Source organism: Diabrotica undecimpunctata, chromosome 5, assembly GCF_040954645.1.
Source record: "Diabrotica undecimpunctata isolate CICGRU chromosome 5, icDiaUnde3, whole genome shotgun sequence".
Lineage (NCBI taxonomy): Eukaryota > Metazoa > Arthropoda > Insecta > Coleoptera > Chrysomelidae > Diabrotica > Diabrotica undecimpunctata.
The window spans coordinates 64,068,133-64,091,268 of record NC_092807.1 but is presented as its reverse complement, the minus strand read 5'-3'; the positions used below and the strand labels follow the sequence as shown (position 1 = coordinate 64,091,268).

Here is a 23,136-nt window from a genome sequence, read left to right as displayed (position 1 = left end):
AACAAATTGAACACAAACACCAACGATATTGATGAGTACTGGAATCGACTAAAAGATTGTCTACTGGAACCCTGTAAAGAAATATTAAAGACTTCCTCAAGGAGAAAAGAGGAATGGATGAATGACGAGATACTCAATATGATGGAACAACGGAGACAATTTAAAAACAAGGATAACAATAAATACAGAGAGATAAACCACGAGATTAGAAAGACGATGAAGCAGGCAAAAGAAAAATACTTTGAAGAGCAATACAAAGAGATCAAAGACCTTCAAAATAAATATGATCTGTTTAACCTACACAAGAAAGTCAAAGAACTGGCAGGACTAAGAAAACAAAATGCCACTTGTGCAATTCTGGATAGACACGGTACTGCTATAACACATACGGACGAGAAAATACAAAGATGGGCAGAATATATCGATGAATTGTTCGATGATGAAAGAGGAGATCTGGAGCACATAGAACTTACGTCAGAAGAAATAGGTCCATATATTACAAAAGAAGAAATATTGCACGCATTAAAAACAATGAAGAGCGGGAAAAGCCCTGGACCTGATATGCTTCCTATAGAAATCCTAAAAATTCTAGATGAGAAGCACATTGATGTTTTAGTGACACTTTTGAACCAAATTTATAGTTCAGGCGTATTACCCAAAGAGTGGTTGACATCTATTTTTATTTGTCTCCCTAAAAAGAAAAAAGCAAGAGAATGCAGCGATTACCGCACCATTAGCTTAATGTCTTATACGCTAAAGTTACTACTTAAAGTCATCCATAACCGAATATATCACAAACTGGACATAGACGTTAATAATACACAATTTGGTTTCCGCAAAAGCCTAGGAACACGTGAAGCTCTTTTTTCACTTAATATACTAATACAAAGATGCCTGGACGTCAATCAAGATATATACGCATGTTTTATTGACTATAATAAAGCATTCGATAAAGTACGACATGAACATTTAATGAATGTCCTGAAATCAAAGAAGATTGACTACAACGACCTCAGGATCATATCAAATTTATACTATAAACAGCGAGCAAAAGTACGTGTTAACGAACAGCTGTCAGAAGAAATTGAAATTAGATGTGGAGTAAGACAGGGATGCGTATTGTCGCCAATTCTTTTCAACGCCTACTCCGAAGAGGTCCTGAAAAAAGCTCTTGAGGGTGAAACAGCTGGAATAAAGGTAAATGGAGTTCCCATTAACAACATTAGATATGCGGACGACACTGTGATTTTAGCCGAAAACATTGAAGATCTTCAGAGACTGGTGACCAGAATAGCAGAGTATGGAAAAGAGTATGGTCTAACAATGAATGTCAAGAAGACGAAATTTAAGAGAATATCGAAAACTCAAAGAAATAACGAGAGTCTTCTAATAAACGAAACCAACGTCGAACAAGTGGACAAATATGCATACCTGGGAACAATGATTATAATCAGGAGATAAAAATAAGAATAGAAAAGGCTAGAGCAAATTTCAACAAAATGAGAAGAGTTCTATGTACCAGGGATTTAAAACTGGAACTAAGAGTTAGGTTGGCGAGGTGCTATGTTTTTTCAACCTTATTTTATGAAATGGAATCTTGGACCTTGAATGCTACATCAATGAAAAAACTGGAATCATTTGAGCTGTGGGTGTACAGAAGAATTCTGAAAATATCATGGACAGAACACGTCACAAACAAAGAGGTTCTGAGAAGGATGATCAAAGAAATGGAAATTTTAAATTCAATAAAAACAAAAAAAATTGGAATATCTTGAGAAATACACCTTGCTCCAACTGATCATGCAGGGAAAGATCCAAGGAAAGAGAAGCATAGGGAGGCGTAGAATGTCATGGCTGCGTAACCTGAGAGAGTGGTACGGATGTACATCAAATGAACTTTTCAGAGCGGCCGTCTCAAAAGTTCGAATAGCTATGATGATTGCCGACCTCCGCCGCGGAGATGGCACTTGAAGAAGAAGATAAGTAAAAAGTGAGGTTTAGTCTTTTGCACATCTTATTTATTACATATTCTTATCACCAAATTTATCAAAAGTAATTGTTAAATTACCCCATTACTTTATTAGTGATCGAGTGCATTAGTGAATGAGTTTTATATTGTGTGTATCGGTTAGAGTAATTTGTGATATGGATAATAGATAATTAGTCACTTAGGTTTAAAAAAATACCTTTATACTGAAGTTTTGCTACAGTTATTTTCAAATAAAAATTTATATTATTTAAAAATAATTTAGATATTGCAAAAATAGCTTTAAAAGTCAATTTTTTAAAAATTACTAATAATTTTTTTCAAAATGCACAAAAAACTATGTTTTTTTTCATAAGAATAAGGACAATATCACAAATCACGAAGTTTCACCTAATAGAGATATACAAAATTGAAATTTATTGTTCCAAAAAACTTTTATTCACATCGTTAGTATGCGTAAACTAATAGGTATACATAAATTCTGAAAGCGCCAAATTGAAGAAAAAGGTTTATTTTATCAAAATAAATAGGTATAAATGCCCAAAAGACCAAATATATGTGTTGTACTAGATTAAGCATCCAGCCATCTAGAAAAATAGAACTGGAAGGTGTGGACACCTATACATACCTAGGTTCACTGTTGACTAAAGATAACAACGTCAGCAAAGAAATTAAAGGAAGTATAGTGCCTTGCCAATAAGTGTTACTATGGCTTGAAAAGACAGATGATCTCAAATCTACCCAGAAAAATTTAAGGGATTACATATGTAGCAGTAAGGTGGTCACTTACACAGAAGAATCAAGAACTGCTTAAACGTTTTGAACGCAAAATCCTAAAAAGAATATATGGAGGAATAAAACAGCAAGGTTTGTGGCGCAGGTATTTTGGGGAACCTGGAATTGTAAAATTTATTAAAGTAGCATGGCTTAGATGGATAGAGTATGTAATAAGGGAAGAGAAAGGTGCGGTAGGAAAAATTTCTGATCGAAAAGGCCGATGAGACAACGAGCTAGAGGAAGACCGAGACTTAGGTATCAAGATAACCTAGAGGACGATTTAAAATCTATTGGAGTTAAAGTATGGAGAAAAGTTGTTGCCAGAGACAGGAGTAAATAAAGGATTGTTCTGAAGAAAGCTTTGGCTCATAACAAATTGTGATGCTACTGATGGCGATAATGATCTATATTTATAACCTTTTATTTTATCATTCTTAGATATTAAAAATACCTGAACATAGTTTAAATACTAAGTTAAGTTTATTTCAAAAAACGTCAAAAAAATGTCAAAGTTTAAATATGCTTTTTAAAGTTTTTAAATTTTTAAACATTTAACAGTATTAAATACAGTTCCTTAGCAGTATTCATAGAAGTCAGACGTGCCTTCGGTTTAGCGATAATCAAAAGAAAAATTGTCAAATATGGCCCTACTAAATCTTGTAATGTGACATTTAAATCGCAAACTTTACCTAAATATATATTTATCAATAAGGTTAATAAAGAAGTCAAAATATACAAGCAGAAAGTTCTGTTATGCTTTAACTGTCTTAGATACGGCCACTTAGCAAGTCATTGTAGGAGTCAGTCAAGATGTAACAAATACCAAGAAGTTCATAATTCAAAGGATTGTACGAAAGTTGAGTTCAGACAAATGTATTTTAGCTGTAAGTGAAATCACTTTACCACGAATTTAAGCGACAAAAGTTAGTAAAAGAGATGATGGTTTTACCAAAAAATAATTTTTACGATTCAAATAAAAAGAACCTTAAAAAGTAACTAAAAAGAATTGATATGCTAGTATTGTTAGAACCAATGAAGCAAACAACGATACAAATTTTTCACAAAATTCACAACCTTCTACTTTTACCCAGGGAAATAACTTCGCTAAATTTATATTTTAATCCTTACACAAACACCAGTAGACCAAAAAAAAAAAGAAACCAAATGGTCCAGACCAAATTAATAAGGTTAGAAAAGAAATAACATCTATAGTTTCCCCTCCAAAATATCCTGAGAAAATTTTTAAAATTTAATTTTACCAAAAAAACTTTCGAAAATAAAAGGCCATTCGAGAATAACAGGCAATTTGGCTAAATCATTATATTATATGTCCCAAGAAAAATTACACAAAAATTTAATTACAGCGACAGATATTGATATTGTTAGTAAACAAAAACTAAAAAAAATTTGGCATTTACATTACAGAGAATGTAAGACTGGCATAAACTTCTATCATTGTAACGGTAGGATATCCACTAGAAGATGGTTTTACACAGAATCTAATTGACATTTTATTAAAAACCGTCAATCGGCTATTGCTCTTACGCCATCTTACATGAATGCAATCGGCTTATCAAATACTCTTAATTGTACTTGTAGCAATCTAACACATATTCTATTAGAATGTGATTTACAAATTAGTAATATAAACGAACTTTATAAGGAGTTAATAAATTCGAAGTGATGTTTTCCAATAAACCTTAATCTTTTAATATTTTCAAATAATATGGACATTCTTCATTGCATTTACAGGCAGATTAAAATGCGTATGTAAATACAAGTTGTTAATAGTACATACGCATAATCTGTTAATAGGGTCTAAAAAATATGTTTACGACAAATTTATATATAAAAATATATAAAGGAATTAAAAAAAAATAAAACAAAAAAAAGCAATAAAATAATACAACAATATTAAAAGACAAAATAAATATAACACAAACTAAAATTTATGTATTATATATGAGATTTAAAATCTATATTTAATTTTAAGATTTGTTAACATTTAAAATTGATTTTTTTTTAATTAAAATATAAATGACGGTTATTCATACCTGACAGAGTGACTGTATAATTAATAACCACAGCAACAGCAAATACTGAGGGATTAAAAACTGGATTGGCGAATTTTGTAGTCATGTACAATCTAAAGTTTGGATCCCAATCAACTTCTTTATCTCCCAACATCACAAAAGCTCTTCCCGATTGCACTTTAATATTTTTTAAAATTACATTTTGGGCCATTGGATCTATATAGTCATCGACATCTTGAAACAAAATTGGGGAACCGTATTTTATAGCTATATCCAGATGTTTCACAAAGTCAGAGTCATTGAAGCTTAGTATCTTAAAAATAATGTAATTTGTTCTTAAAATTATTGAAAGCAGTATAACTTCAAAATGATTGTCAGAATTTAAGTATAACACGATAAGAAAGGATCTTATTGGTATCTATATTTGATTCACTGTTAGCGAGTTATAGAACGAGAACAAGAGTCCTCTGCGATAAGAATAAATGTGTCTTTAGATTGTTTTTCTAGACACTTGGTATAAAAAATTTAGTGGCATTTTTAATTAAACTTTTCTGACTAGAATAACTACACTTTGAAACTAACTTGATGGAGCAGAGCGTCAACTTACTAAGCGCAAAAACTGAGGACTCGTCAGTTCGAATCCGATTGAAATGAAAATTTTTCATTTATGGACTCATCGGAGGTACTGCAGTCGTCCAAATATAATAAGCTATTGTTTGTATATATAATGAATCCAACTTTACTTAGTCACAAGTTATTTAACACACACGCTACAATGTACACAAAGTACAATAAACCAATTTGCTGCAGTACAATTGGTTTATACCTACCATATTATGTAAAAAATATCACTTTGAGATAATGTTAGGATTGCATTTATTTTTCATATTATTGGTTTGAGGTTCTCTAAATTAATTCGATATGCGTAAAAATAAATAGTTTTAAATAGTTTTTTGTTTAATTTTATTGGTTCGTATTAATTAATTAGACTTATTTTTTTAGTTCTACAGATTATAAGTATAAAAAGCATTATAAACAATTATTCCTTACTTAAATATTCAGGATATTGTTCTGAAGCTATTTTCTTCTGGCATTTTAAATTAATTACTATTTAAATGGGAATAAGCCACAATTAAAGGTTAAAATAGGTTTATTGACGTTTCAATTTCCACTTCGGAAATCGTTCTCAAAATACAAACATTGTAAATTAAACAAATTTTGTTTTTTGTCACTTAGTGAAAAATTCTTCTAATAATTTAATTTTATCTGACTCATCTATAGTGAGAATTCAGACATACATTATACATTTTAAAGTAGACGACTTTAAAATGATATTGCCAATATTGTTGAGATGCGCTCCTGGGACGACTTTATTTATAAGATAGTTCATTCGATTACATGAAATCTGTCTGTAATGTAATTTGTCTTTAAAAAGACAAATACATGCCATGATGACAGTAAAATTCTCCTGTTAGTGATTCCATAGTAAATTATGAGGGAAAAACCAGGAAAAAAACCTCATAATACTATCCCGACATGGTAAGTATTTGATCGTGCATTTAGTTTACCTTCAATAAACACCAAATTCCGATTTTATATGTTTGTTATTTAAAAAACATAAATGATGTATTCTCTATTTTACTGACTTACCAATACTGGTAAGTAAAGAGGAAGTTAATAAAAGGAAAATACCAGTATTGGTAAGTCAGTAACATATAGAGAATACATCATTTATGTTTTTTAAATAACAAACATATAAAATCGGAATTTGGTGTTTATTGAAGATAAACTAAATGCACGATCAAATACTTACCATGTCGGGATAGTATTATGAGGTTTTTTTCCTGTTTTTTCCCTCATAATTTACTATGAAATCACTAACAGGAGAATTTTACTGTCATCATGGCATGTATTTGTCTTTTTAAAGACGAATTACATGTTATGATCTTTTCTGACGGATATTCTCAAGTTAAAGTTGATTTCATGTAATCGAATGAACTATCTTATAAGTAAAGTCGTCCCAGGAGCGCAACTCAACAATATTGGCAATATTATTTTAAAGTCTTCTACTTTAAAATGTATAATGTATGTCTGAATTGTCAATATAAATAAGTCAGATAAAATTAAATTATTAGAAGAATTTTTCACTAAGTAACAAAAAACAAAATTTGTTTAATTTACAATGTTTGTATTTTGAGAACGATTTCCGAAGTGGAAATTGAAACGTCAATAAACGTATTTTAACCTTTAATTGTGGCTTATTCCCATTTAAATAGTAATTAAATATTCAGGCACGTATATTCTAGTGGTAATTATACAGAAAATTTAACAATATTTTGGAAAGGTACTTAAAACCCATTCTGCGTGGAGGACACTGATTTTTTTTTTATATATTGCAAGAGCACAGCAGCAGGCTTGAACTGGCCATATGGGAGATAGGAAAAATTCCCGAATCGCCGCCTCACTAGTTCTAGAAAAATCGCCTGTTGTTTTTATTCAATTTAGATATTTTTTCCCAGAGAGTTGTGTAGGGGAATATTTTACATATTTTAATTTCCAAGCTGTTTAATCGAAGCTATCAGTGAATAGTTTAAGATAAATATTAGGTTTTTATGGGATTAAGTCAAAAATATTGGTCGTGATTGTGATGAGAATCACATTTTTAATTATTTAATGTTTGACATTTTGATTTCCATTCAGGGAATCGTTCTCAAAAAACGTTTTTTGTACAAAATGTGTATACACATTTTTACATAATTTATACAATAAACAAGGTTAAATATTGGAAATCGTATCGTTAAATATTAGTTAATTAAAAATGTAATTTTCATCTCAATATCGACCAATAATGGTGGCTTAATCACATCAAAAAATAATATTTGACTTTGACCATACCGTAAGAAAGTAGTTCACGGAACCTCGCAAAATAGTTAAAAAAAATCTTATACAAAAATTTAAATTCTAAATAGTATGAGGGGTAGCCGACGAAAAATTCGTAAAGACATACAGTTGATTTTGCTTTGTTTTTTTAAACAATCTTAAAAGGCAAAAAAAATAATTTTTTGCTTATTAAACGTTTTCTATACATTCTAAAGAAAAATATTTCAAAGTTGTAGACCATAAAAAGTTTTTTATGTAGAGAAATACCAAATTTAAATACATAAATAATTGAGATAATTCCAAAAAAATCGTAAACTCTAAGATATTATGTTTGTAGTAATTTATAAATGTTAATAACTTTGTTTTTTGCCTAACGACAGGTAATATAGCTACTTGAAATTATGGCAATTGATGATTAAAGTGTGCTAAATATCAAGCAGATCAACAAATATTTTACAATGTATTCAATTTGTTTATCACAGAAAGCGATTATTTAAAAAACAACTGTACTTGTCCAAACAGTATGACTCTACCAGTATTTTGTAACTTGCAATTGATTCTTTGCGCTTTCAGTTTTAGGGTATATTAAAAAAACTTTAACATATTATTAAATTTATTATTAAAAACCAGTTTCAATAGGGGACTTTTTAGTTTTTAGACCACTTCACGTTTATATTGTTCTGAAGCTATTTTCTTGTGGCATTTTAAATTAATTACTATTTAAATGGGAATAAGCCACAATTAAAGGTTAAAATACGTTTATTGACGTTTCAATTTCCACTTCTGAAATCGTTCTCAAAATACAAACATTAGTATTTATAAACTAATGTTTGTAATTTGAGAACGATTTCCGAAGTGGAAATTGAAACGTCAATAAACGTACTTTAACTTTTAATTGTGGCTTATTCCCATTTAAATAGTACTTAATCTACGTTTATCTTCACATCTAGCTTTTTTAGATGTCGAAGGCATATTATTTACATCCATTTTTTTTTTATAAATACTATAACTCACTTTTACGGAGGTAATTAACAATAACAGCGTTCTACTAGAAACTGTCAACTTACGACTTCCAATACTATAAGGCCACTTGAGGCACAATATGTTTTTACTCAATAATAGTTCCTGTATAAGAAAAATTATTTTTTAATGTGCTTCATTGAAGCACACTAGACATATTGCAGTTTTGCCATCACATTCTTCAGAGTATGTTTTAACTTTTTTAACTTTTCTATCGGCCTTTCTACTAGTCATGCTTCTTCTTAAAATTTTGTAACATCTTGTACACTTTCTCTTCTTTGTATTATTTACATCGCTTTGCCTGAGATGGTACAACTATGATGTTTAAATGTTGCAAGGATTAAAACTGGTCTTTCAGTGTTCTATTGCTTGAATATTATTATCTGGTATTCTGAAAATGTTGACATTTTTTCCTGATCTGATCTTCCTCAACTAACGTCATCTTTCTTAATTGGTGGGTTGTGTTGTTCAGGTCTCTTTAAGTGTTTTTGTTGCTATCCATACTGAATGATCTTCTTTAGACAATGTACTAATGTAGTGTTCAAATGTGACATTGCGTGCATCATGTAGCGCTGATCTTAATTGTCTGATTAGTCGATTATATTTGTGTTCGTCATTAAGATTTCGGCTTCTTGGTCATTTACCTCTTGCTCTTTATTTTTCGACTATTAGTTGTATAATATAATTCGGAGTGTTATTTGTGTTTTCTTGATTTGGAATTGTTAATCGTGTAACTCCATATGAAATAGTAGAAGATGAAAATGGCAGCATATTCATCCATAAAAAAGGAAACGCGATAAAGATATCTGAAAAAACTGTTTTATGTTATAAGAGATGAAATAGTCCGAAATTACCAAAACAGGTGAACAGGGCACTATAAAGAGGAAGTAGAATTAGCTATGAAACAGCTTGAATGGATAAAAGAAATAAGCTTAGACCAAATACCAGCAGGAATTATTCAACTGAGGAAAAAAATTAAATGGATAGCAATTTTCACTCCATTTACAGAAAAGAAGGTGACCCGCAAAAATTTTAAGAACTTCTTTAATAGCTTCCAGTCAACAATTTCCTAATCATGTTTAAAAAACGTACGGAATGCACTGTATATACTAACCTAAGTCGTCAACATACTTGTTGTTGCAGTTATGTATTACGATCAACTTAAAGGTTATGCACGGGTCCCCTTGTATAGGTACACAGGCATGCACCCGTGCGGGAGAAAAAAGATTTGTCATACCGTTACATTATGTCACATTTTAACGTCGAATATTTTATGGTCCCCTTTGGGTTATAAAACAAATGATCGACTTTTACTCGCACAGATCCCGCCTATGTAATTTTACAACGCGAGTCATTTGCTGGGTATTAAAGAACCGTCTATGGCCATCATATAATTTTACGCTAATATTTCACGTTCTACGACGCATTCCACGTTTGACGTACTGTCTTGTTTAGTTTTCTGTCATTCTATTTGTTAAATCCTATCTTATTCTCGCCACAGCGTCAAGGAGCAGTAAATGTGTGCAGTGAACGGAAGGCATATGTCTAATAATAGTGAACGTTGGACATTTTTCGAGTTTATCATATCTTCTTCTTTGAGTGCCTCTCCTATCGGAGATCGGATATCATTAGGGCGATTCTAATTTTATTTACTGCTGTTTTAAATAATTCGTTAGTGGTACAGCCAAACCACTCTCTTAAATTTCTCATCCAGGATATTCTTCTATGGCCTGGATTTCTGCGTCCTTGGATTTTTCCTTGCATTATATTTTGTAGGAATGTGTACTTTTGTCCTCTCATCAGGTAGCCAAAGTATTCAAGTTTTCTCTTTTTTATATTCAGTATAACTTCCGGATCGTTATTTATTCTGCGTATTACCTCTTCATTTGTAATTTTATCCACCCAACTTATTTTTAGTATACGGCGGTAGCACCACATCTCAAAGCTTTCAAGATTTTTAACATTCTTCTGTTTAAGAGTCCATGCCTCAACACCGTTAAGCAAAGTACTGAATACATAGTAAGTAGTTAACTAAAAGTGGACGTATGCAAAGAGATGTACGACGTAATCGTATGGTATTCGCTGAATCCTGTCACGTAATATGCCACACACCTCTTTGCATTAATTCGTTTTACTGCTGCCAGTTTAAGGTGTTATTAGATGCCGCCATGTTTAATTTCTCTCCACCATCGTATTATCTCCGTTAAATCCTATCATTTTAGGCTCCATATGTCATGATTAGACCTATAGGACAGGAGATACGCAACTAAGGCTCTTTTGACATAACATATATAGGAGCAAAGATATATACCTAAGGTCCTTTTGACGTGTTGATGTATTTGATTTCTACGTCGTAGTATTCTATTGGCTAAGTGGTACCATTTGAGGTACTATACGTCACGATTGGACTAATAGGATCGAAGATACACAACTAAGGCCCTTTTGCCAGGCTACTCTATTTAATTTTTATATCTCATTGTATTCTATTAGTTAAATTCTATCATTTGAGGTACGAAACGTCACGATTGGACTAATAGGACCGCAGATACATAACTAAGGCCCTTTTGACAAGCTGATGTATTTTATTTTTTTATCTTATTGTATTCGATTGGTTAAATCCTATCATTTCAGGTACTGTACGTCACGATTGGGCCACTAAAAACGAAGATACGTAACTAAGGCCCTTTTGACGTGATGCTGTATTTAATTTTTATGTCATTGTATTCTATTGGTTAAGTGCTATCATTTGAGGTATCGTACGTCACGATTGGACTAATAGGACCAAAGATACATAACTAAGGCCATTTTGACATGCTACTCCATTTAATTTTTATACCTCATTGTATTTTATTTGTTAAATCCTTTCATTTGAGGTACTGGACGTCATGATTGGACTAATAGAACTAAAGATACACAACTAAGGCCCTTTTGACATTGTTCTGCATTTGATTTTTCTATTCCATTGTATTCTTTATGCTAAATCCTATCATAAGAGGTACTACACGTCACGATTGGACTAACAGGGCCGAAGATACGTGACTACGGCCCTTTTAACATGTTGCTGTATTTAATTTTTTTATTTCATCGTTTTCAATTGGTTAAATCCTGTCGTTTGAGATACTGTACGTCACGATTGGACTTATAGAAACGAAGATATATAATTAAGGCCTTTTTGACATGTTGCTATATTTGATTTTTTTGTCTTATTGTATTGTATTGGTTAAATCCTATCATTTGAGGCGCTGTACGTCGCGACTGGACCAATTGGAGCGAAGATACAATAGGTAGTTGCAATATATCATAACCCGTTACTTTTAACCAAACATGATGCCAGAATGATTTGTGGATGAAAAAAATATATGTATTCTTAAATTTACTATTTCGTTGTGGGTAATATTATATTCAACAACGATGCCAAATTTCTGATGCGAAAATGATTGATAATGAAAGTGGGATATACATTTTCATGTATATAATGGCAGCGAGTAAACGGTAAAACCCTGAACTAAATATATATAATATTTTCACTGTACCATCATTTTAGACTCAAACATTTTCTGGAATAAACTTATATAACTCAGTAAGGGGATAAAAAGAGAAAGCGGATATTTTAATATACCAATACGGTATCAAAACTCTAATCAATGAGATGGTTAAAATTCTTGTACAGCAAAAAGTACAGGAAAAAAGTTATTAAGGTCTTGTAAAGTAGCGTCGATATACAGATGCTACTTTGCAAGACGATGCTAAATTGATGGTAAAAGCATAATGTATCGATGCGAAAATGATAGTAGGATGTATATATATATATATATATATATATATATATATATATATATATATATATATATATATATATATATTATATATATACATATATATATATATATATATATATATATATATATATATATATATATATATATATATATATATATATATATATATATATATATATATAAATATATAACTGTTTTGGATGGGTTGGAGTCAATAATAGGGCTATTGGTTAACTATTTTTTTATTCTCGAGCTTTCAATTGTGTTTACAATTATTATCAAGAGCTAAAAAAGACAAAATACTTACAAGGTTTAACTAAAAAGAAAAAACAATTTTTGTTAACTTACCAAATAAAAATTAGTTTGGTAAGTAAAAATCACTGCTTACATCTTCAAAATATTTAATACAAAAATGTTTTAATCTAATAAATGTTTCTCCGAAAATTTTTATAATTTTGAAAACATTTTTTTAATATAAAAATAATTGAATTTATAAATAAGTTCAAATAGCAACCAATTACAAATAGCCTCAATGTCATAAATGCCAACATAAAATTTTTATTTTTGACAATTATATTGCCAAAAGTAAAATTTCGTTTAAACATTCTTTTTTGTTTAGTAACAAAAAGAAGAAGATTTATTCACCGTTGACAGATGTCTGAAAGAATGTGACAGATATATGGAGAATTAAATATGACATTTTAAAAGTTTTATATATAAATCATAAAGAAAGAATATAATTATAAATTTTGCTTAAATTTTGAATTTCAGATCTTTTGTTTAAACTATTATCATTTTTGCTAATACAAACCATTTCCAAAAAAGTCCTTTTAAATTTTTTACTTTCACTACATAAAATTTTAATGTTATCAAAATCCATAATATGGTCTTTATCGATTACATGTTCTGCCAAAGCACAGGATGGTTTTTTAATTCTGCAATCACTTTTGTGAGAAATAATGCGATTTGAAAGATTTCTTCCGGTCTCACCAACATATTCAGCCTCACACTGAGTACAACTAATGCTGTATACTAAATTTGTTTTTTCAAATTTATCTATAGGATATTTAGTTTTAGAATATAAAGATGAAATAGTTTTGATGTTCTTTGTTGCTATTTTTATATTGTCAATAACCTTTAGTGTTTGTATTAATTTAGGTGTTAATGATGGTATAAAAGGTAGTGAATGATAATAGATGTTCTGATTGTTAGATACAATGTTTTGAGATTGAGCAAAAAATGGTGTTAAATTATTTATATTACCAATATTAGAAAAAAGCATCCTATGTAGCATATCTGAAGGATAAGAGTTTTTAATTAGAATATTTTTTAATAATTGAAGATCTTCCTGTAGATAATCTGGATGAGAAAGTTTTAAAACACGTTCTTTTAATCCTGTTATAAGGTTCATTTTCATCTTATTTGGATGGTGAGAGTAATAGCTTATAAATCTATTACTACATATGGGTTTTCTGAACCAATATGTGCAAGTATATGCAAAATTAAAGTTAAATGTGATATTTGATTGGTTTTATAAATAAACTATAGAGAAATAATATAATTAAAAATTATGCTTGGATTTTGAATTTCTGACCTTTTGTTTAAATTATTATCACTTTGAATACAAACCATTTCCAAGAAAGTCCTTTTGAATTTATTACCTTCATTACACAAAATTTTAATGTTACCAGAATATAGTCTTTGTCGATTACATGCCATGCTAAAGCACAAGATGGTTTTTTAATTCTACAATCACTTTCGTGGGAAATAATGCGATTTGACAGATTTTCCAGTCTCACCAAGATACACAGATTCACACTGAGTACAACCAATGCTGTATACTACATTTGTTTTATCTAATTTGTTTATAGGTTACTTAGTTTTGGAATCTAAAGGTGAAATAGTTTTGATGTTCTTTGTTGCTATTTTTATATTGCCAATAACCTTTAGTGTTTGTATTAATTTAGCTGTTAATGATGGTATAAAAGGTAGTGAATGATAATAGATGTTCTGATTGTTAGATACAATGTTTTGAGATTGAGCAAAAAATGGTGTTAAATTATTTATATTACCAATATTAGAAAAAAGCATCCTATGTAGCATATCTGAAGGATAAGAGTTTTTAATTAGAATATTTTTTAATAATTGAAGATCTTCCTGTAGATAATCTGGATGAGAAAGTTTTAAAACACGTTCTTTTAATCCTGTTATAAGGTTCATTTTCATCTTATTTGGATGGTGAGAGTAATAGCTTATAAATCTATTACTACATATGGGTTTTCTGAACCAATATGTGCAAGTATATGCAAAATTAAAGTTAAATGTGATATTTGATTGGTTTTATAAATAAACTATAGAGAAATAATATAATTAAAAATTATGCTTGGATTTTGAATTTCTGACCTTTTGTTTAAATTATTATCACTTTGAATACAAACCATTTCCAAGAAAGTCCTTTTGAATTTATTACCTTCATTACACAAAATTTTAATGTTACCAGAATATAGTCTTTGTCGATTACATGCCATGCTAAAGCACAAGATGGTTTTTTAATTCTACAATCACTTTCGTGGGAAATAATGCGATTTGACAGATTTTCCAGTCTCACCAAGATACACAGATTCACACTGAGTACAACCAATGCTGTATACTACATTTGTTTTATCTAATTTGTTTATAGGTTACTTAGTTTTGGAATCTAAAGGTGAAATAGTTTTGATGTTCTTTGTTGCTATTTTTATATTGCCAATAACCTTTAGTGTTTGTATTAATTTAGCTGTTAATGATGGTATAAAAGGTAGTGAATGATAATAGATGTTCTGATTGTTAGATACAATGTTTTGAGATTGAGCAAAAAATGGTGTTAAATTATTTATATTACCAATATTAGAAAAAAGCATCCTATGTAGCATATCTGAAGGATAAGAGTTTTTAATTAGAATATTTTTTAATAATTGAAGATCTTCCTGTAGATAATCTGGATGAGAAAGTTTTAAAACACGTTCTTTTAATCCTGTTATAAGGTTCATTTTCATCTTATTTGGATGGTGAGAGTAATAGCTTATAAATCTATTACTACATATGGGTTTTCTGAACCAATATGTGCAAGTATATGCAAAATTAAAGTTAAATGTGATATTTGATTGGTTTTATAAATAAACTATAGAGAAATAATATAATTAAAAATTATGCTTGGATTTTGAATTTCTGACCTTTTGTTTAAATTATTATCACTTTGAATACAAACCATTTCCAAGAAAGTCCTTTTGAATTTATTACCTTCATTACACAAAATTTTAATGTTACCAGAATATAGTCTTTGTCGATTACATGCCATGCTAAAGCACAAGATGGTTTTTTAATTCTACAATCACTTTCGTGGGAAATAATGCGATTTGACAGATTTTCCAGTCTCACCAAGATACACAGATTCACACTGAGTACAACCAATGCTGTATACTACATTTGTTTTATCTAATTTGTTTATAGGTTACTTAGTTTTGGAATCTAAAGGTGAAATAGTTTTGATGTTCTTTGTTGCTATTTTTATATTGCCAATAACCTTTAGTGTTTGTATTAATTTAGCTGTTAATGATGGTATAAAAGGTAGTGAATGATAATAGATGTTCTAATTGTTGGATAGAATGTTCTGAGATTTAGCAAAAAATGGTGTTAAGTTATTTATATTAACAGTATTAGAAAAAAGCCTCCTATGTTCTCAATTAAAATATTTTTTAGTAGGTAATTGAAGATCTTGTAGATATTCTGGATGAGAAAGCCTTAAAACACGTTCTTTTAATCCTGTTATAAGTTTTATTATCATCTTGTTTGGATGATGTGAGTAATAGCTTATAAATCTATTACTACACATAGGTTTTCTGAACCATCTGGTTTTTAACACATTATCTGTAGTTCTTACAATTTTTATGTCAAGGAATGGTAGAGAATTATCTACCTCTTCCTCAACTGTAAACTATATATATATATATATATATATATATATATATATATATATATATATATATATATATATATGTTGATTATGATTGTTGAAAATGTTAACTGTTTCATGAATTTTGTGTTTAGGAAGTGCCAAAACTAAATCATCTACATATCTTTTAATAAAAGAAATGAAGAAAGTGCAATTGTTGATACAATCAATGATAACATCATCCATGACATAGCTACTTAGAATGGGTGAAAGACTACCAAAAATTTGTTTATAAAAGACACCATTAAATATAAAAATATTAGAATCAAAAACAAAGTTGATAAGTGTTTTGAAATATAATAAGTCATCATTAGTATGTTGCGAAATCTCATTTCAATATTTTTCAACCCTACTTATGGTTAAATCTAAAGGTAAATTGGTAAAAAGTGATGTTACATCAAAACTAACTAAAATATAATTTTGTGGTAATTGGAAATTATGAATGAAAGAACTAAAATCAAATGAATATTTAATGAAAATATTGTTGTTTAAATTATAAGCATTAGTTAAGATGTCATTGAGGAGTTGTGCGATTGTTCCATTAGGAGGGCATAAAGATGAAACTATTGGTCTCATAGATAAAGTTGGTTTATGTATTTTAGGTAGAGGTAGAGCATAAAACCGTGGAGCAATAGAATTATATATTTTGAGCTCTGTTGCTTTTTTATTATCAATAAATTTCTCGCTGTGTAATTTAGATACTAGACAATTTGCTTTTTGTTGCAAAGTACAAACAGGACTCCTTCTAAGTGTAGTGTAATACTTAGTATCATTTAAGGTAATCCTCTTTTAATAATGTTGCAATGGCGCCTTTCCTCATATTCATTTATGTTTTCTGTCGAAGCAATCTTCAGTTTTTAAATCTCTGGAAGTCATTGATCATCGACATTTTCTCCCCAATACCGTCTTGGTCTACCTCATTTTCTTCTTGTTGAAGTCAATTTTTCTATCTTTTTGGCCATCTATTTTCAACCATTTTCTGTAGGTGTCCATACCCGTTAAAATTTTTGCTTAAATTCTGTTTATTATGTCTCAATCAATTTCTATTTCTCAAAAGAGAAAAAAAGAGATGATACCCTGGTAATTGATTTAACGACTGACAATTTAGGTCAAGTTACAAATTTCTGTGGAATGTCTGTAGATGATTTTAAAATAAAATTTAAAAGCAAACCGCGAAGAATAATAAATAGTTGTGTCAGTCCCGCGCCCTGAATTTTTTGAATAGCCTTTGAAAATCTAGAGACATCACAATTCATATCAGTAGAAATTTTCTTCCAGGCATCAGTTTTTTGTTTATTATTTTATATAGTTTCGACTTCGGACTTCATAAACTTTATTTCTATATTTAAGTAATCGAATTAATTAAAGCGTCTTTTCATTCGTTCATTCCAGATTGCAAAATTATTCACGCATACAAGTTCTCAGTACTACACAACAAACAGCGCTCTCTAACTAATTTGTAAATAAAGTACTATTTATGTTTTTTTTTTTATTTAGGTTAAGTGCCTTGACAACTAATGCAATTGGCATAGTACGGTTCATTTATTCTTAGAGATTACACAATAGGTAATAAATTTTATTTTGACATGTTGGACGTTCATGGGTAGAGATTAAGTAGGTATGTGTCAATCTTGTCTAGTCGATTCGTAGTCTTCATATTATCCGTAATTTGTTATGAGTGAGGTTAGTAAGACTTGACTGGGTAATTTTAGGTTAAATTCTACATAGAGCTGTATCACAGTTATTTCAAAGAGCTTGCCAAGATTCTAGCATTGACTTTTTAAACTTAGCTTTAGGTTCTTTGCTTAGTTGGATCATTGTTTGGCTAATTAATGAAGTAATCCCTTCTTTAGCATGGCGATCAGCAGTTTCGTTACCGACAGGGCCAATGTACGACGGAAGCTGGATAAGAGAGACTTCTGTTTCTCAATTATGAAGAGATTGGTATATGTCGTATATACTCTGAACTAGTGGATGATCATTAAATATTGATTTGAATGAGAATATGGAGGAAAGGAAATCGGTGCAAATTGCTAAATTTTTAAATGACTTGGAAATAAATTTAAAGACTTGGGTGATGCTAAATAGCCCTTCTGTTTGAATGCTGCATGATGGGGTCAACCGAATGAAACATTATAAGATGTTTTAAAGTAGTAACTGCGCATCTTACTCCGCAAAAATTTTTGAAGGCATTAGTGTAAATAACTAAATCAAAAGATGTTTTGTCTAGTATTTCCAGGAAGGCTTCCTTTGTAAGAGTAGGAGTGTGGGAATGTGTCATATTTCTTATAAATGGCGAGGGAGGTGTTAAATAAAGGAAAGTGTTGGTTCCAGGGAGGGCTGAGTAAAGAAAGAATGAGCAGGGTGAGGGATAGGTCAGTGTTCTTAAATAGACGGGCGAGTATTTGCGAGAGTGGCTCTATCACTGTGTGAGAGGAGTTGCTAATGGAGTAGTCAGGTACAGAGGTAGTAAGATGGTAAATTGGGTTAAATTTATTTTTATTCTTCTTTAAATATTCAGTACATTACGTTATATATTACTGTTTCTAGAGATTATGAATCTCAATACTTTCTGTACATAAAGCATTATCTCTTATAATTTTTATCTTTTTATATTATTGCACTTGTTTGGTTATGATAAACATAAAATTGTCCATCTTTTTGGTTTTACAATACCCTAATTATTTATATTGTTTTTTTTTGTTTATTACTTATATTACTAATATACTTTGGGTATTTATATTATTTTGATACAATGGTAAAGTCTAATCCGGCACTTGAAAGTTGTCTACGGCAAACTGGGTTGCTGCATAGCCATATAGTCTTTTGGTTTTCTAGGAAGCATATGGTATTCTGAGGATTTTTGCGCCCGATCATATGAATCCGTGTTCTTTTTTTGTCTTGTTAGACAGTATACTTACTTGTATATATATATTCTTTACGGATAGTGGTTTTCTTAGTTTTTTTCTTTTGGAGTTTAAATAATTCTATGCATATCTACTTTTAGAAAGCTGGTGTAGAATTATTGATTTATACAATTGATTTATTTTTAAATTAAAATTATAATATACAGAATATTATATTTAAAATTGTTGACTTAGTGATTTCAACTTTGAAAAAACGGCGTATTATTTGTTAAATGTATTTGTATTATATGTATTTAGAAATTAAATTTTGATGTAAACTCCTAAAAGAACAATACCTACTCTTTATGTACAAAAATTTCCAAGAAATTATTTTTTTAAATGGATGAGATATTGTCTTTGAAAAGATTGTCTTTATTTGTTAACATTTTAAAAAAAATAAGAATAACTAATGAGTTTTGACCTATGGTTCTTGCCTAAGTATAAACTACAGAGTGTTTTATTTAAAATAGCAAAGTTTATAAATATCCACAAGAAAAATAAAAAAAATTTTTACCATCCATGAAATTATTCACGAGATACTTTTTATACTAGGTCTCTTTTTTACTCACAGAAACTAGTATTGCAAAATTAAGCCGCTTGTCCATAGAAATCACAATAAGTTAAACGAGGATCAACAATATGGCATGTCGTTGATACCTTGTTTACTGTAAATTTTGACATTTATAATTTTCATTGACAGTGACATTAGCTCATTTTTCGTGTTTATTGATTTATTTGAATTTATTATGTTTTGGTTTTTTTCGAATTATTTAAGTTGTAGTCTTTGGGTATATCATTTGAATTATATATTTTCAAGCATAATTACTGTTAGAACGACTAACTGTTGCTCTCTTAATTTGATTACTTCCGGTACGTATTTACTTTTAAGCTAATGAGAAAAGTAATATTTTCTAATCTACAAATTTTCATTATACTACATGAGTCTGGCTATAGTTCCGTCGAACGGAAACTTATTTGTATATTTTCGAGATTACTTATTATTATTATTTTTAAGATATATCTGGAAAAACGCTAAATTCCCAAGCGCAGCAACTTGTGTTGAATTTATATGAATATTTTGAGTTAGAAAAATGTAATGGAGGACCTTTGGAGCCTCTTACATCTGTTTAAGAGGTAAAATATTAAATGCATGTTTGTTAATCAGTTACTATTAAATAATTATTTTTTAAGAGAGTTGCCGCTGCTTTAAAAATATCGCTGACAATATAATCGATAAAAAAAGGAAAGAAAACAATCCCGTCCTTTCAATACCAGGCAAAAATAGACGTTGTCTTAAAAGTAAGACGACTGTTATGCCCGAGGCATCAAAAATGGCAGTGCGGAATACGTTGTATGATATGTATTAACAGAGTAAGTATTAATTTCTTCAGTGTGAATTTTATGATAAACAAGAACCTGGATAGGTACATCAATTTTCATGAAATTTTCTATCAACTTATTTTTGGCTATAAAAGACGATAATGAATTCTTTTTTTTTCAGAGAAGCATGTTAGTCTGCCTGTCAATTAAGGGATAAAGAAGTAGTGGATATTGAAAAATCATCGCTAAGTACATTGCCAAAGGGCATCGGATTTAAATTCAAAAAGGATGACAATCGACGTGCATTAACTGAGCAAACTAGTATTGCTGCTCTAAAAGCCAGTTTCCTTCGTAAATATATGGAAAATCTTGAAAGTGTATTTACAAGAGCAGTTGTTTCTTTTAGATGAAACTTGGATTTACTCCAAAGGAAATAAAACAAACTCTTGGCAAGACAATAGTTCCAAAAGTGTTCGAAAACCAGGAGGTTATGATGGTAAACGTTTTGTATTTGTTTACGCAAAGGATTTGTTTCGGAAGCAAATTTATTGTTTTGTTCAAAATCTAAAGGAGCTGATTATCATAAAGAAATAAACAACGATTTTTTTACTAAGTGGATAAGAACACAATTATTACCTAATTTAGAAGAGCCATCATTGGTTGTAATGGATAATGCTTCTTACCACAGTGTTCTTTTAAATAAACAACCTTCAAGTACTTCAAGTAAGGTAGGTAATAATAAAGGAAATATGGTCATAAGGTGCTGAGACTGTCTCCTTATCACTGTGAATTTAACGTAATAGAATTAATTTGGGCAAATTGTAAGTCGTACTACAATAAGTATATTGGTATCGATTGGCATGGGCATTCTGACACTGCTGTTTTAAATATGTGGAATAAGGCACTGGAACAATGTAATGCAGATATTTGGGAAAAATGCAGACATATTATTGAAATTATCAAAAAATGGTATATCCGAGACAAAAGTATGGTGAATATTGACATTCAACCAATTATAATAAATCTTGGTGATAGCTCAGATTCAGACAGTGACGAGAATTAAAATAAATGAGTTTTTATTTCGGTTTTGTAAACTATCACTCGATAGTTTAATATTTCTCAACATTAGGTAATATATATATATATATATATATATATATATATATATATATATATATATATATATATATATAAGAATAAGAAAAAAGAAGTACTTGTGACTCGTTTGGAACAAATGTATAACTGTTTTGGATGGGTTGGAGTCAATAATAGGGCTACTGGTTAACTATTTTTTTATTCTTGAGCTTTCAATTGTGTTTACAATTATTATCAAGAGCTAAAAAAGACAAAATACTTACAAGGTTAAACTAAAAAGAAAAAACAATTTTTGTTAACTTACCAAATAAAAATTAGTTTGTTAAGTAAAAATCACTGCTTACATCTTCAAAATATTTAATACAAAAATGTTTTAATCTAATAAATGTTTCTCCGAAAATTTTTATAATATTGAAAACATTTTTTTAATATAAAAATAATTGAATTTATAAATGGACCCTGTTCTGCAACAATGGCGTAACCCACAATTTGTTTACAAATGTGATATACATGCCAACACGTTTATTACGAGTGGTTTGACAAAAAACAAAAATGGTAGAAGCCGTATCTGGTACTTTAGCGACATCTATTAACCAAAGTTCTAATCCACATTCGTCAAACTAGTGATAATGCATAAATCTACAACAACCAGGTAATCCACAGTGCGGGTTACATTGTTGTTGAAAAATATTCAATGGGTATATGTATCAACATAAACTACAATAATTCTTTTTCAAAACAGAACACGTTTTACGTCCGTTGCAGTTTTCTGAGTAGTTTAAACTACTAGTAGTATTTAAAAACATTTATAAAGTGGTTCGTGTAAAAGACAAGGTATGCATTACAATATTTTTTAAACTATTAATCCGTAGGGTTTGCAAAAAGTAAATTAAACAAAAAATTCTGTAAAAATAAATTAAACATAACCTCTCAAAATGTTTTTCATTAATATCAGTATTTGAACTGGCAGAAAAAGTAAATAAATTATTTTATTAGGACAAATTGGCTATAGATCTCAGTAATCATTTGTTTTATAATATGCTGTAGTTTACTATTTACACAAATAAACTTAGTGGTTGATACCCTGGTGCTATAAAATGTAGTGGGTTACGCCGTTGTTGCTTATTGCTGCATTATACATTGGGGGGAAAACTAAGACAAATTAAGTTAATTGCGTTATATATTATGCCTTTTTATGCAATAAACGACAATTAGACCGAAATCATTAAACTGAAAGCAGTAAACCAAACTCATTAAACCAAAAAGCCCTTTACCGAAACCTCACTAGACCGAACAGCATTAGACCTACAGCATTTTCATCCGTTAAACAAATTAGTGAAGATAAAAA

The 23,136-nt window shown here is 29.7% G+C and overlaps 1 protein-coding gene across 1 annotated transcript in view; it reads right to left on the bottom strand.

The window, feature by feature from the left end:
- Window positions 1-23,136, bottom strand: part of LOC140442220 (dynein axonemal heavy chain 10-like) — a 657,946-nt gene that overhangs the window by 84,472 nt on the left and 550,338 nt on the right. Inside the window, 1 exon segment of the mRNA XM_072533298.1 lies at window positions 4,819-5,110. Coding sequence (XP_072389399.1) covers window positions 4,819-5,110 — 292 coding nt within the window.